This window comes from Corvus kubaryi, unplaced genomic scaffold (assembly GCF_017639235.1).
Source record: "Corvus kubaryi isolate FWS band 111438036 unplaced genomic scaffold, C.kubaryi_AGA036_p1.0 78, whole genome shotgun sequence".
Classification (NCBI taxonomy): Eukaryota; Metazoa; Chordata; class Aves; order Passeriformes; family Corvidae; genus Corvus; species Corvus kubaryi.
Window position 1 is genome coordinate 7,645,118 of NW_024582065.1, and position 14,310 is coordinate 7,659,427.

General features: G+C 51.2%; 1 protein-coding gene across 2 annotated transcripts in view; it reads left to right on the forward strand.

Moving 5' to 3' along the window:
* Window positions 1-9,451, forward strand: part of OLFM1 (olfactomedin 1) — a 32,313-nt gene extending 22,862 nt beyond the window's left edge. For both annotated transcript variants that reach the window (XM_042051984.1, XM_042051982.1), the window contains exons 5-6: window positions 4,482-4,588; window positions 7,623-9,451. In XM_042051984.1, the coding sequence (XP_041907918.1) occupies window positions 4,482-4,588; window positions 7,623-8,297 (782 nt within the window). In that variant the 3' untranslated portion in view covers window positions 8,298-9,451. The remainder of the gene's footprint in view (window positions 1-4,481; window positions 4,589-7,622) is intronic.
* The last annotated feature ends 4,859 nt before the right edge of the window (window positions 9,452-14,310 follow it).

Consider the following 14,310-nt stretch of genomic DNA (forward strand, 5'->3'; position numbering starts at 1 on the left):
AGATAAGGGAGAAAGATAAGAAAGGAGAACAGGCCCAGGAGGGTGGGGTGGGACTAAGGGCACAGAGAGACCTCCTGGCAGCCCCACAGCCCCAGCAAGGGCAGCTCTGCCCTGCAAATGGATCCTCTCATCCTGCCCCTGCTGAAGGCAGAGGTGAAGGAGGAGAAGCTGCCCAAAGAGGGATCCCCTTGCTGTACCCAGAGCCTTCAGCCCATCCCTTGAAGATGAGGAGGAGCTGTGGGTCATAGAGAGAGGGAGCAGCAGCAGGAGCAGAGATTTGAGACTTTAAACTCAGGGACAGCTCTTTAAACAAAGCCACCCTGGCCCCCACAGCCCCTGTGCAGCCAGGGAAGCTGGGACAATCCCCCCACAGACCCTGGGCAGGCTTTAAGGAGTAGCTCCCAAACCATTCAGGGCTCTGAAAAAATAGAATTTGCTCTTGGACCATTAACCCTTTCTACTCATCCCATCCTCTCATGCTCAGGTCCAGCTGGGACCAGTAGCCCAGATAAGAATGAGGCAGGTAGGGATGCTGAGCTCTTGCAGGCAGCCTTGTCTAGCAACTTTTGGGTGTTTTTTTTAATCTTTTTAAGTCTTTAGCTGGGCCTTTTGGCTTCTCCCTGCCCTTGCTCTCTGTCTGTGACCGTGGGGTCAGGGCAGCTGTCTCGCAGCAGCCCTGGATGCTCACAGAGGTGGGTTCTGTGCCTCACAAAGGTTCATCCCAGAGGATTTGCTGCTCACTAAGGAGGCTGATTTATTTGGTCACTTAAAAGCAACAGCACGGATTGAATTTCCAATGCTGTTTATCTCTGTGGCATGTAAACCACTGGAAATGGTTGTTAATTGAGTTAAATTCAGATAACAGCCTTACAAATGCTTTGCTGCCACACAGTGAAGCTCTGATTGCTGAGGATTTTACTTTGCTGCAGGTTTTCTGCTCAGCTGGGCTCACTGATGTCTCAAGGAGCACATTTTAGCTGGGATTTGCTGCTGCCCTGGAGTGTGTGTGCCTCAAACAGGGTGAGGGAGCTGCTGCAACAAGCACAGGCCAAGGACAGGGGGGGAATGTGCCACATTCCCATCCAGTTCACCTCTCCCAGGAAGCTCTGACAGAGCAGCAGCCTTTTCCTTAGCCAAGGTCCTGTTCTGCATTTTGGGTTTCCTAAGCATTATTGATGGATCAATAGTGAAAACACTTCCTGACCCTGGCATGTGTGTGGAGGGAAAAAAGAAAATCAATAATGGCAGCTTCAATCTGTGTTTCTGTTTACACTCCTGAAGATCCCTATTGATACAGGGATTTTAGCCTTTCCATTAATGTTCCTAAGAGGAAGTGTAGGGGTTGTCACTCCTTGGATCAAGGGGGAATTTCACTCAGGCAGCACAAGCTTTCCCTGAGTCTTGGGAAAAATCCTGGTGTGGGAATGGGGATGGAGCCCCATCCCTGATGGTTTTGGGCTGGAGTGCTCCTGGCCAGGCAACAGAGAGGCAAGATCCAGGCACAGCTCAGCTGCCACAGCCCCATCCCTGCTGTGGAGGGATTGGATTGGGATGGGGGGATCAGTCCTTGGCTTCCTGGGAAGCCAGAGCAGGGAAAGATCCCAGCTGTAGCAGCAGAGCCACGGAGCCCAGAAGGAGCCGGTGCTGGTGTCTGTGCGTTGGTGGAGGAGTTGCTGTGAGCTGCCAAGCAGGACTTGTGGGCAGGATCCGAGATCTGGAGCGGAGGTGTTGGCATCCTGGGAGGAGGGGAGCGCCCGCTTTCACCGGCGGGAGGGGAGCAGCACCCGATCCTGCTGGAAAATTCCTGAAGGAAGGGGCTCTGTGGGGATGCATTTTGTGGCAGGGCTGCAGCGGGGGCAGGACAGAGGCAGGTGGCTGGAGGGACACTTGGGAAGAGGCTGATTTTTGTCCTGGAAAAAGGACCTGAATAGTGCTGGGCAAAGAGGACTGAAAGCAGCTCCTCTGTGAGGCCCTAAAAGTGGCTCCTCAACAGGTTTCCCGTGTCCTGGACTCCTGGGTGAGCACCAGGACATGCTTTTCTGTGGCACATTTGTCCCTGAGTGACCTGGAATACCCATAGCATCCCATCCTCCTGGATCCCACCAGGAGGCTGGGTTTGCAAGAGGCTCAGCTGCTGATATTCCGAGTGTGGTGTGGATCTCCTCAGGTGGGTGAGGATCCCAGGGGCTGGAACTGGCCACGCCTGGGTGGCAAACCCAGGAAAGCTAAGCAGGGATCTTGAATCCATGTTAAATTCCCTCCCAGCAGCTTGGGATAGGTTTACACCGGGAGAGAGAACACACTGCCCTGTGTAAGAACAACCCCCTTGCGCTGCTGAGGAGCTGGGGTGTGTGTGCCTCTAGCTAAACGTGTAGGAGATGTTGCAAACAACACTGCTTTACCCTTATCAGCTGCTGCTGCTTTTTTTCTTTTTAAACTTTTTTTTTTTTTTAAATCAATGGGCTTTTATACAACGCTCCTCTCCAGGGAAATGGGAGGAAGAGATAAAAGTGACAGCAATGTAGGGCTGCGATAATGGAAGGCAGCGCTGAGCAGATCTGGGATTAGGGGAAGGCTGGACCCCTGTGAGACATTAAAATCTGTTATTTTAACCCATTGCATCCTTTCTCCAGTACTTTGCTCTCCCTCTGAGCTGAGAGGTTTGGAGTGCAGCAGGAGGGCAAATTCCTGTGCCTCGTGTGTTAGGAAATCTCTGCTTTTTGGTGGCATCTCTCGTTATCTGCCTGGGTCTGGAGGCTGTGGGAACACTGATGGTCCCCTTGGTCATGACCTGCTGGTGCATATCAGGAGTATCTTCATCTGTTTTCTGCCCTGGGCTAAGGGGATCCCTTTGGCCACAGCTCAGAGCTGGAGCAGGTGGATGTGTCTGATCAGCAATTAAAATGCAGGTGAGAACAGGCTAAGGAGAGAGGCAGCTGAGAGAGATTGCAGAGTTCTGGAAACACTCAAGGTCTCAAATCCATGATTCTATGAAGGTCAGGTTGGACAGAGCTCTGAGCAACCTGATCTGCTTGAAGACATCCCTGCTCATTGCAGGGGGTTGGACTAAACGACCTTTAGTGGTCCCTCATAACAAACCATCCTATGATTTTAATTGGTAATTTGGAGCAGGCTGACCTTGTCCTGAGCTGGCAGAGCTCTCCCTGTGTTCCAGCAGCACCTGCAGGGGCTCCCACCTGCAGCCCAGCCCTGGGTACCACTGAGCAAGTACCGCAGTGCCGCCCACCACAGCACCCAGAGCAGCTTCTTCACCCCAGCACTGCCACCTTCCCCTTCCCCAGCCTGCCAGAGGCTTCCACATCAAAAAGGAGAAGTTAGGAAACACCTCCTGAACTTCAGGTGGTGGCTGTCCCCTGTTGCCTCTGCCCTGAGCTTGTCTTGCTCAGGACCAGCTCTGCCCTGGGTGTGTCTGAGTTTTAAATGAGCTCTCCCTGCCCAACAGGACATCCGCCACCAGCCCCAGTCCTTCCTGAGGTGTTTTCATCTCCTCACCTGTCCCTCCTCACTGCACACGCGTTCAAATGTTGGTGAGGCAGGGAACCAGAGTGGCAGCTTTGCTGAAACTTGGGGATGGTGTTGGGAAAAGGAACTTGGATGTGGCTGCACCTTCCGAGCTGAGGCTGCAGCGTTGCAGAGCAGGCTCCTATCCATGCTCAGCCCCAGAGGGGGGCTGGGGACAGAGCCAGGGGTGGGAAACGAGCTGGAGGAGAGGTGCTGCTGTTTCCCCTCTTATTTAGGGCTTGAAAACGCAGCGAGGCGCTGAGCTGGCTCCCTGAATTCAGCAGACGTGGAGCACCTGAGCGTGCCTCAAACCTGGCTCGCAGCGCTCTGCCGGTGCCCATCCCTGTGGTGGTGAGGCTGAGTCTGGCAGGATTCCCGGGGCAGCTGCTGGGGGATCCTCGGGACGCTCCCACCTTCACCCTGCTGCGCTGGGGTTCCTGTCGCAGAGCTGGCTGCTGGATCCATCAGCGTTTGCTAAGTGTGCAACCCGAGAGGGAGCAGGGAAAGCGGCTGCTAAATGACCTTTGCAGGGAGGAGATTTTTATTGTGTGCCATTTTCCACCTTTCTCTTTTCTCTCCTCTGCATAACCTGTAACAAACGCACGTTTCCAGCAGGGCTGGAATAGGCACGGCTGCCTTTTTCTCTTGGCGAGCAGCTCTTGAGCTCGTTCCTCCGCCGGGCTGCTCGGCCCTGGCTCGCTGCTCTCATTCTCAATTCTGTGGCATTCGCAGCTCCGGCTGCTTCAGCAAAGCTCCTTTTCTTGGGGACAGCGATAAGGACAATTGTCACCAAGAGGCGTGAAACAAACAAAAACATCCCACACTTGTTCCTGACCTAATTCCCTGTAATTAAACCAACCCTCAGCAGGGCAGAGCCGTGGGCAGAGCGGGGTGGGTGGGACTGGCTCCCGTGCCCCTCACGGGGCTGATGTGCTCACCAGCCTTCCCCTCTTTTCCAGCCTGTGGGAAGCTGACGGGAATAAGTGACCCGATCACAATTAAAACTTCGGGCTCCCGGTTTGGATCGTGGATGACGGATCCTCTGGCTCCCGAGGGAGAGAACAAGGTAAGGGTGTGACAGCGTCATGCCTGTGTCCCAGCAGTGTGGCTGAGGACAGTGAACACTCCTCACAGCCCAGATCGTGCCCTGGGAAACCTGGGGAATGTCCTCATTCATCCCACAGGGCTCTGCTGGCAGTGGGAGGGGGCTGAGCATCCCCAGGGAGGGAGGATGAGGGAAAGTTGAGCGGCCCCTGCAGTGGTCCGGTTCCTGGGCAGGTGAAACTCATTGCAGTGATGAGAGTTCACGGGCTCAGAATTGTCACCACAAGGTCTGCATGGGAAAAAAAATCAAGTATTGGGTTTCTAATCCGTGTTTAGCAGCCAGAAGGGAGCTGGGGCCCAGCAGAGGGACCCGTGGTCCTGGTCCCTGCTGCTCTTCTGCTGGCAGCGCCTCTGATAATGTCATCTGCCTGCATTTGCCCTCCATCCTCCACCCTCATTGTTGTGAGGAATTAACTGACTGCAGCCAGAGAGAGAGATTTGTTTTGCTTTGTTTTGGTCTCTTTTTTTTTTCCATTCAGACCATTCAATTTTGATCCCAAGGAGGTAGGAGGCCAATAACTGGCTGAAAATCAATCCTGGCTCCCCATGACTGATGGAATGGAAAATATCTCGAGTGTTTGCCGAGGATTTGCAGGCAGCAAAACAAAACAAAAAGCACAAAGCTTGGCTGCCTGTAATTCCCTCCTGCATGCAGCATCCCTCAAAGGATAAAGGCACCGGCAAGGGCTGGATCAGGGCACCTATTCTGGGAGCTGTGCCCTGGTATCAGCTCTGTAGCTAAGAGAGGACGAGGGATGCTCTGGAGAAGTCACCCCTGGGTGGTTTCTTTGAAGGTGACTTGAGTTGTCCCCTCCAGCAGCCAACTGGCTGGCACTGGTTCCCCAATTCAACACCTCCATATTTTACGGTTATTAAGCAAAATTTCACTTCCAGCCCAAATAAAACCCTGCTTAGAGGTGAGGCGGGGAGGTTTTACCCACATCACGTCTCATTTTGCTCGAGAGAGGGGACAGAATTGTCCCCTTCAGGCTGTGTTTGCTGCTTCCCTTGGCACTAAGATAATTTTCAGCTGAAGCTGGTGGTTCACATCCTCCTGAGTCTTCAGAGGTTTTTGCCTCAAACCACTGTTTTTTGATATGTTTTTAGGCATGCCTTTTTCTGCCGTGCATTTTTGTTGTACGAGTAGGCTGCGAGCTGGAGCTGAAGCTTCCCAAGCCTCTCTGTGTATTTAATATATAAAACCTGCTGGGAATTTCCTTAGGAACACACCATTAAGGGAACTTCATTGGCTGCTCAGCAGAGTGGCAAAGTGGGGATGGGCAGAGGTGGGCAGTTTATCATCCCCAGCTTCTGGCCCCGAGCCCCAGGAGGTGTTTGGTGCTCGTGTGATCATTTGTTCATGTCACGAAACCACGGAATACAACTGGGGGAGGTTTGTGAGCCCCGGGGGAGCAGCAGGTGGATGCTGAGAGCTGGGATTGCTGTGTGTGGACAGGAGGAGACTGCTCAGAGCCAGCTGCTGTGATGGGACATGGCTCATCCATCATTCGCTGCTTTTCCAGACCTTGGAATGCTGTTGGGTCCTGCAGCCCCTGCATGGTGACACAGGGCTCTGCTGGGCTTTAAAAACAGAGCACAACATGTTTGCGTGTCAAATTCTTCATACCAGATCATGAAGTGGGAACAGCAAAGGGACAGCCTGGTTTTGGATATTTTTCCCCTTCTAATTTCCCAAGCTGGTTCAGTTGAAGGCAGGAGTTTCATTTCCAGCTCTGGGTGTTCTCTGGTGCTTTGCAGCCACCCCCAAACCCACCAAGGTTTGGGGCTGGGGGTCAGAACCATTTGCCACACCCTCATTCCCCACCTCTGCAGGTTTTCCAGGGAGGTAATGCTGGAAGGCTGAAATTCCCTACAAAGTTTTTGGAGACCCCATTTGACTTCCCAAAGGCAGCAGCCAAATGTTGGGCTGTCCTTCTCAGAGACTGATGATCACACTCCAGACACGGAGCTGTCACATTTTGCAAGGGGTTTGCAGAAGAAATCTGCACTACATCACCCAAATCTGCAGCCTTAAAGGCTTCCCTCTTGCTAAATTTACCTTTTCTCCTTCCTAAATTTACCTTTTCTCCTTCCTAAATTTACTTTTTCTCCTTCCTAAATTTACCTTTTCTCCTTCCTAAATGGCTCTTACAGAAAGCAGCTCTCTCATTTTCAGGCAGCAACTGCATCCAGAATGTCAGTGGCTGGCTGGATATTTCTCGTGGATATTAACTGCACAGCTTGGTCATTTGCCTCGGAATTGGTTTCATATAACAAAAGCTTTTTTTTTTTTTAAGGAGTCTAGACAGTGTCCCCAGTGAACTGGCACTTAAATGATAATCTAAAATCTCCCCTCAATCTACCCAGAGCAAGATTTAGATGTCTTTGTCTCTTATATTTCAGCAGCCTCACTTTAAGCTTTTTGATGCAGCAGTGTATGATTTTTAAACCAATATGGACTTTTTGCCTGAATTTGCCTGACAATGAGTGATTGCATCCCTCGCTCCCGCATTCCAAATTAATGGAGTTGTGCACAGCAGCTGCTGGAATTTACTGAGTGCCACCTCGGGAAACAAAAGCAGCAGTGACAGAAAATGTGGGTTTAGCCAGGGAAATGTTGCTAATTGCCCTCAGGAAGGAAGGATGGTGGCAGTGGTTCAGCATTCCCAGGGGAGCACTTAAGCCAAGGAGATACCAGGTTATCCCCCAGGGAAAGCTTTGCTGTTCGGTTGATTTCTTAGCTGATTTCGGGGGTCCAGAAATTGGGGTTATTTCTGGGTGTAGGTGACAGATGTTGGCTGGATTCAAGGCCAGATTGGACGGGATTTGGAGCAGCCTGGGCTGGTGGAAGGAGTCCCTGGCAAGGGTGGGACTGGATGAGTTTTAAGCTCCCTTCCAAACCATTTTATGACAATTCCATAGTTCCTGGCTGTGGATTTCTCTCCCAGCCTAGTTTTTGGGGTGATTCCTAACCCCCCCGTGTTTGTGTTGTCCAGGTGTGGTACATGGACAGCTACCACAACAACCGCTTCGTCCGGGAGTACAAATCCATGGCGGATTTCATGAACACCGACAACTTCACCTCCCACCGCCTCCCCCACCCGTGGTCAGGCACGGGCCAGGTGGTCTACAACGGCTCCATTTACTTCAACAAATACCAAAGCCACATCATCATCAGGTTCGACTTGAAAACGGAGACCATCCTCAAGACGCGCAGCCTGGACTACGCCGGCTACAACAACATGTACCACTACGCCTGGGGCGGCCACTCAGACATCGACCTCATGGTGGACGAGAACGGGCTCTGGGCCGTCTACGCCACCAACCAGAACGCCGGGAACATCGTCATCAGCAAGTTGGACCCCAACACCCTGCAGAGCCTGCAGACCTGGAACACCAGCTACCCGAAGCGCAGCGCCGGCGAGGCCTTCATCATCTGCGGCACCCTCTACGTCACCAACGGCTACTCGGGCGGCACCAAGGTGCACTACGCCTACCAGACCAACGCCTCCACCTACGAGTACATCGACATCCCCTTCCAGAACAAGTATTCCCACATCTCCATGTTGGACTACAACCCCAAGGATCGGGCTCTCTACGCCTGGAACAACGGGCACCAAATCCTGTACAACGTCACCCTCTTCCACGTCATCCGCTCCGACGAGTTGTAGCCCGGCCTTGGTTAGAAACTGGGTTTAGGAAAAAAAATAAATAAATAGAATAAGAGTGAAAATTTAAAAGGGAAAAAACAAATAAAAAGGGAAAAAAAGGGAGAAACTAATTTAAGAAAAAAAAAAAAAGCTCATAAGGAAACATACTTCAGATAAGTAAATATATAAACAGCTGCCAAAATTAAGACCAACGTCATGGAGGATTACCCAGCATAAACCTGACAGATCAGCATTACCTCTACATTTCTAGAAGTCTGGCCCTGTGTTATAGACTCACGAGTAACCATGTACTTGCAGCTGGAACTGCACTCAGAGAACCACTTCAGTTTGGGGTTTTGTTTTGTTTCTGTTCCGATAGCAAACCTAGAGTACATCCTCAAGCAGTAAGGCAATGACTGTTGGAAGTTCACCCTCGGGAGCCTCGCTCTCCTCCGTGTGTGGGTTGCATGGACATTCCCCCGGCGTCACGGGCAGCTGTGATGGATGTGTGGAAAGGAAAAGCAGGAAAAGCTGACCCGTGAGGAGCTCTGGCTGTCTCAACAAGACCTATCACAGGTTAGTTTTCTTCGCCTTCCATTGCAGCTACTGTCTCTCTCAACTGTGTTCTTGTCACTTAGATTAACTGTGCTGAGACCCGAAGTAGCTCATGGATCTGTGTCTTAGTAACTTATTAAACACGATGGTTTAAGTATGTATTATGAACAAGTTGTTGTACCCATATTGTTTGAACTTATGTATTCAGCAGCTATATTGTATAATGTATGTCTGTTATTTACCAGAGGTGGCAAAACTTTGTATGTCCAGTTTATGCAATGAATGTTGTAAATGCAATGATGTAGTTTGGATTTAATAAATGATGGTTCTTTCGTTTCTAAAAAGGCAAAAAAAAAAAAAAAAAAAAAAAAGATATCAGTGTTCACCCTTATACACAGGTAACCAATTTCATGTTGATAATTACAAGAATATTCTCTTACTGTTATACTATCTGCATAGCATTATGGTGGTTGGAAATCGCTTCCGTGGAGATTCTGTGGCAGCAGATTCCCATGGGAAGCTTTGTTTATGGAAGTGTGAAGGTAATTAATTTTTTTTAAGAGGAAAACTTTGTACTATCCACAGTTATCTAAGGAACAATAAAACTATTAGGAGACTTCCCTGCTTTGTTTGTTGTCTTCTCTGTGTGAGTGAGCGAGGGAGGGAGAACAGGAATTTTTTGGGGTAAATGCTGAGCAGCCATCCTGAGTTTCCTTCCAGGGAATATTTCCTGATGTGTAGCTGCGGCTGGGGGTTGGGAAGATGGAGGGTTGGCTTTCTGCTCCGTAGGGATTCCCTTCCCATTTTCATCTGGAGCAGGCCCTGCTTCAAGGAGATAAAATCCTGTGGCTGCTCCTGCTGTGGGCAGGGTCCGGCCACCCCCTCAGGGACTGACAGTGTCTGGTGTTGCTGCCACAACAGGAGGAAATCTCATCATCTGTCACCTTCATTGGAGCTGGAGACACCACTTTGGACTGCTGAGTGCAGCTGGATCCCATTCCTTCTTGGATTCTTGGAGTGCTCCCCACCCTGAGTTTGCTACAGGCTTGTGCAGGTACAAATCTCCTTCATTTAACTTATTCTAAAGAGTGACTGTCACTGCTGGGGGCTGGGTGCCCAGCACGATCAGCCCTCCTGCTTCTGCCAAAGCAGGGCCCTCGCAGGGCTGCAGGATGCTCATCTCCCTCTGGTGTGAGATGTGGGGTCTCACCTCTCTCTGCTGTGAGATTTGGGGTTCCATCTCCCTCTGGTGTGAGATGTGGGGTCTCACCTCTCTCTGCTGTGAGATTTGGGGTCCCATCATCTCTCTGGTGTGAGATGTGGGCTCTTCTCTCTCTCTGCTGCGAGATGTGGGGTCCCATCTCTCCCCTGCACCCTCAGGAGAACAATATTTAGCAATTCCCACTCCAACCAGCTCCAGGTGAAGGAACAGCACCTTTCCTGCCCTCCCAGGGAGCCCCCTGAGCTGGATCTCGAGGGCAGCAGGGGCATGGTCCCTGTGCCAGCTGCAAAGGCCTCGCTGGGCTGGTGTGAGATCCCTGTTGCCTCTTCCCCCACAGAAGTGACCATGTTTAGCACCACCAGGAATGACAATTTTTCAGCCAAGTGGCCCAATGAGGCTCAGCCTTTGGACTCAGCAGATGGATGGTTTAGGGCCCTGGGAAGGAGCAGGGATCACCAAGGTCAGGAAATTGAATATCAGCAATCGGTGTTTGCTGCAAGCTGCACATATGGATTTCAACCTCTTGGCCTTTGCAGCAGTTCCCTGCTGGGCTCTTCAACAGGAGGAGGGAAAGGGGAAAGAAAACCAGTCTGATGTGGTTTCTCAGAGCTGGATTAAACCACAAGCACTGAGCAATCCTCGTGGTGAAGGTGTTCCAGGCAGTTCCACGGGGCTGAGAGGCTGCCCTGTGTCAGCACTGCTGCTCTCACTGAAGCCGTGGCTGGATGCAGAATGGGGACAGCTCTCTGAGGACTCATTCCTCTGCTACACTGTGTAATTCCAGCACTTTGGACTGCCAGGTTTGGGGAGAACTTCACTATTTAGCAGTGGTTTTCCCCCCAAGAAGCTCAAAAAGAGGGGCTGGAGACCCATTGTGCAATTGGCAGCAGTATTGATCCTCGACAGGCAGGAGAAATCTGTTAAGCCAAAAAGCAGGAAGGCACCTGCAGTCATTTCTATTTAATTAATGTATTTCTTCAGTGCAAACTCACTGAAGGGCAGCACACTGGTTTTGTAAGGGTTAGAGCTGGATCCAGGGATGCTGCAATCGATGGGACAGAGGCTGATGATGGCATGAGGGCTGGGCTTTGCACTGGAGCTGCTCCTGCCCAGCTCCTCGAGGGCTTCAGGGTGGAAAAGCAGCTGGGAATCCTGGCTGTACCACGTGCTGGATTGCTTTTTGGTGTGGTTTATTGTCCCACAGCCAGGCTTGGCGTCCTCCATCCTAGGAGGTGTTCTAACGAGGAGATGGTTCCTCTCTAAGACCTCTGCAGGTATTCACAGAGTTTGCCCCAGCCAATGTGTCCAGTTTTGGGGAGAGGTTTCAGGCAGAAGCACAGCACATGGCAGGGCACCACCGAAACCTGCACAGCCCACCCAGGCACCCTGCCACAACAACACCACCCCGTGCCAAATTCCCCACAGCCGGCGTGGTCATTAGACAGGAGTCGAGGACAAAAGAAGACGCCTGCTTCACAACATCGATCTGCAGAAATAAATCGAGTTACAGAAAGGCTATTAAAATAATGCTGTTTGCTTTAGGGCACGGCTACATTTAGATTCTAATTTTCCCTGTGCAATTCATTTAAGACAAAGGCTCCGCAGCACAAAATGTCCTTGAACGCAGCAGAGCCGGAGCAGCTCCTGTGTAACATGGACCCAAAGTTAATGAGATGAGAGGAGTGCTTTGAGGGGTGTACCTTTGTCCTATTTGCCTGCAGTGCGATATTCTATAAATGGATGCCATATGGCCGTACACTTAATGGTATGGATTAGACTGGGAGTGGATGAGCCACTCAAAGGCAAGAACGTCCCAGAGGATTGCTTTCTATAGCCCTGTGACTTAATGATTTGATGCACGAGGCTTGTTGGTCCAAATTTAGTCCTGGGAGTCAGTGAGCTGCTTCAGAGGAACATCTGACCATAGTTCTGTGTGTTTATGTATCGTTCATGTTTGCCAAGGTATTCCTTGGGAAGCCCTGCTCCAGGAGTTTGGGAGGCCTTGCTGCAGAACCCAAGCTGCTCCCAGCCCCACCAGCCGAGTCCCAGCTCCATAGCTGGGATGGATTGGATGGAGAGGGGATTTTTATGAATGACAAGGCAAGGGGGAATGGCTTAAAACGGAAATAGGGGAGATGTACATGAGATACTAGGGAGAAATTTCCCCCTGTGAGGGTGGGGAGACCCTGGCACAGGGTGCCCAGAGAAGCTTTGGCTGCCCCTGGATCCCTGGAAGTGTCCAAGGCCAGGCTGGATGGGGCTTGGAGCAACCTGGGGCAGTGGAAAGTGTCATCCCGGCACAGGATGATCTTTGTGGTCCCTTCCAACCCAAACCATTCCATTATTTAATTTTGCCTTCGTCCTGAGTCAGAGGGACCAGTGCCCTCCAGCTGGGTGACACCTGCCTTGGGATGAAGGGGGCACCTGATGGGATCTGCTCTCGTTCCTACACTTCACCAAGCCATGGTCCTTCCCTACCCTTGGCTCTGATCCATCCCCCTTCCCTGGAGCCCTCAGCCCATCCCAGGGGATCTTGCCTGGCTCAGGGCTGTGAAGTGCAGGTTTGGGCCTTGAAATGCAGCTCTGGGCCATGAAAAGCAGCTCTGGGCTGTGAAGTGCAGCCCAGAGCTGCTGGAACACTTCCCCAGCCTGTCCCAGGAGTTAAATGAAGCTCACTCAGCACCTGGCCTAGAAGCCAGGCACAAACCCTGGCCATTGCTTAGCATCATCACAACTCTGAGAGCTAAACATTTCCCTTTCTTCCTTTGCTGTTACTTCCCTGACCTTCATTAGTTCTGCAAGCACTGAGTGCTGAGCCCATATGGAGACAGTTATCATAAAATACTGAATCCTGGCCCCTTAATTAGCTCCTCATTATCTGAGAGCTCCATATTGAAGCATTAAGAACTTGCGAAGCAATTTGTTGAGTTTCCAATTAAAACTTTTTCAAATGTTGAGCCCCTTTAATACTTCGTGTTTACAAATTGCCTTGGACCCACACCAACGCACACATTTCCTTCACTGGGGAAATACAGCCCAGGAGCTGAGGGTTATTAGCATAAAACCCTGGGTTTCAATAAAGTCATAAACCGTGTCAGGGAGGCTGCTCTTTTTATACCTGATACAATAGAGATGCTTCTGAATGAGTGCAGAGGAGTTAGAATCATTAAGAGGGCAATTAGAGGCTGATTTCCTAATGACTCCACTCTCACAGCACTGTAACAACAAATGTACCCATCCCTCGTTATATTAATTGACCTTGGATGTGCTTCTGCCTGTTGACAGCTCCTGAGACCCTCTGTTCCAGCACATTGCAGGCTCAGGACCATCCGGAAGAAGTAAAGGCCAGATGGGCATGGATTATATTCCGTGGATCACACAAGCTGGGAGCTGGAGGAGTGCAGCTGCAAACACAGGAGGGAAATTGGGTCTTCTGTGAAGCACAGATGGGTCCATGGCCGGATTTATCGTGGTGGCCAAAAATCTGAGGAGGTGAGTGACCACTTGACAAGCCCAGGGATGAGGTCTTCCCAAAATCTGCAGAGAAGGGGAGCAGCTGTGGTTCTGCCGACCTGAAGAGGGATTAAGGGATGTGCTGAAAACCTCTCAAACGTGGTTCCTCAGACTTTCGGAAGGGATGGCGGCGCTCCCATCACATCCATGACGATAAAGGAGGGATGCAGCAGAACAGGCACCAGCCCTCACCCCAAACTGCATCTTCCTCCTGAAAAACAGTGCTGGGAAGAAGAAATTCATGGCTGGTAGGAGTCTGCTGTGTAACCACCACGGGAGGACAGAGAGAAGTGGCTTTGGGGTGTGGCAGAGCTGTGCCAATACCCCACGAGCTACAACCTGAGCTGGGCTTTTGTTCTCAGCCCGAGCGGAGCACTTGTGATAATACAGCGCTGATCTTCTCTGGGATGCTGTAAAGCCGGGAGCTGATCTGGATTGAACGTGTCATTTGTATTCCCACGCTGGTTTTGAACAAATCTGTCAAATCAAACCAAAAAAAGGAACAAAAAGAGGAGCGATTGCATAAGGAACTGCCTGGGCCGGCAGCCGCGGTCACCGGTGGCTCCGTGAGTTTGGTGTCCTCAGGGACAGGTCTGGGACAGGGAGCAGCATCCCAGACCAGCAGCTGGGACCTCTCCATAGGTTTGTCCAGAGTCTGCTGCTTCCTGCTGGTCCTCAGCATCCTGCCAGCTTCGAGAGTGAATCAGCTCCATCTTTCCAGGCAAGGGCTGAGCTTTTTCTCAC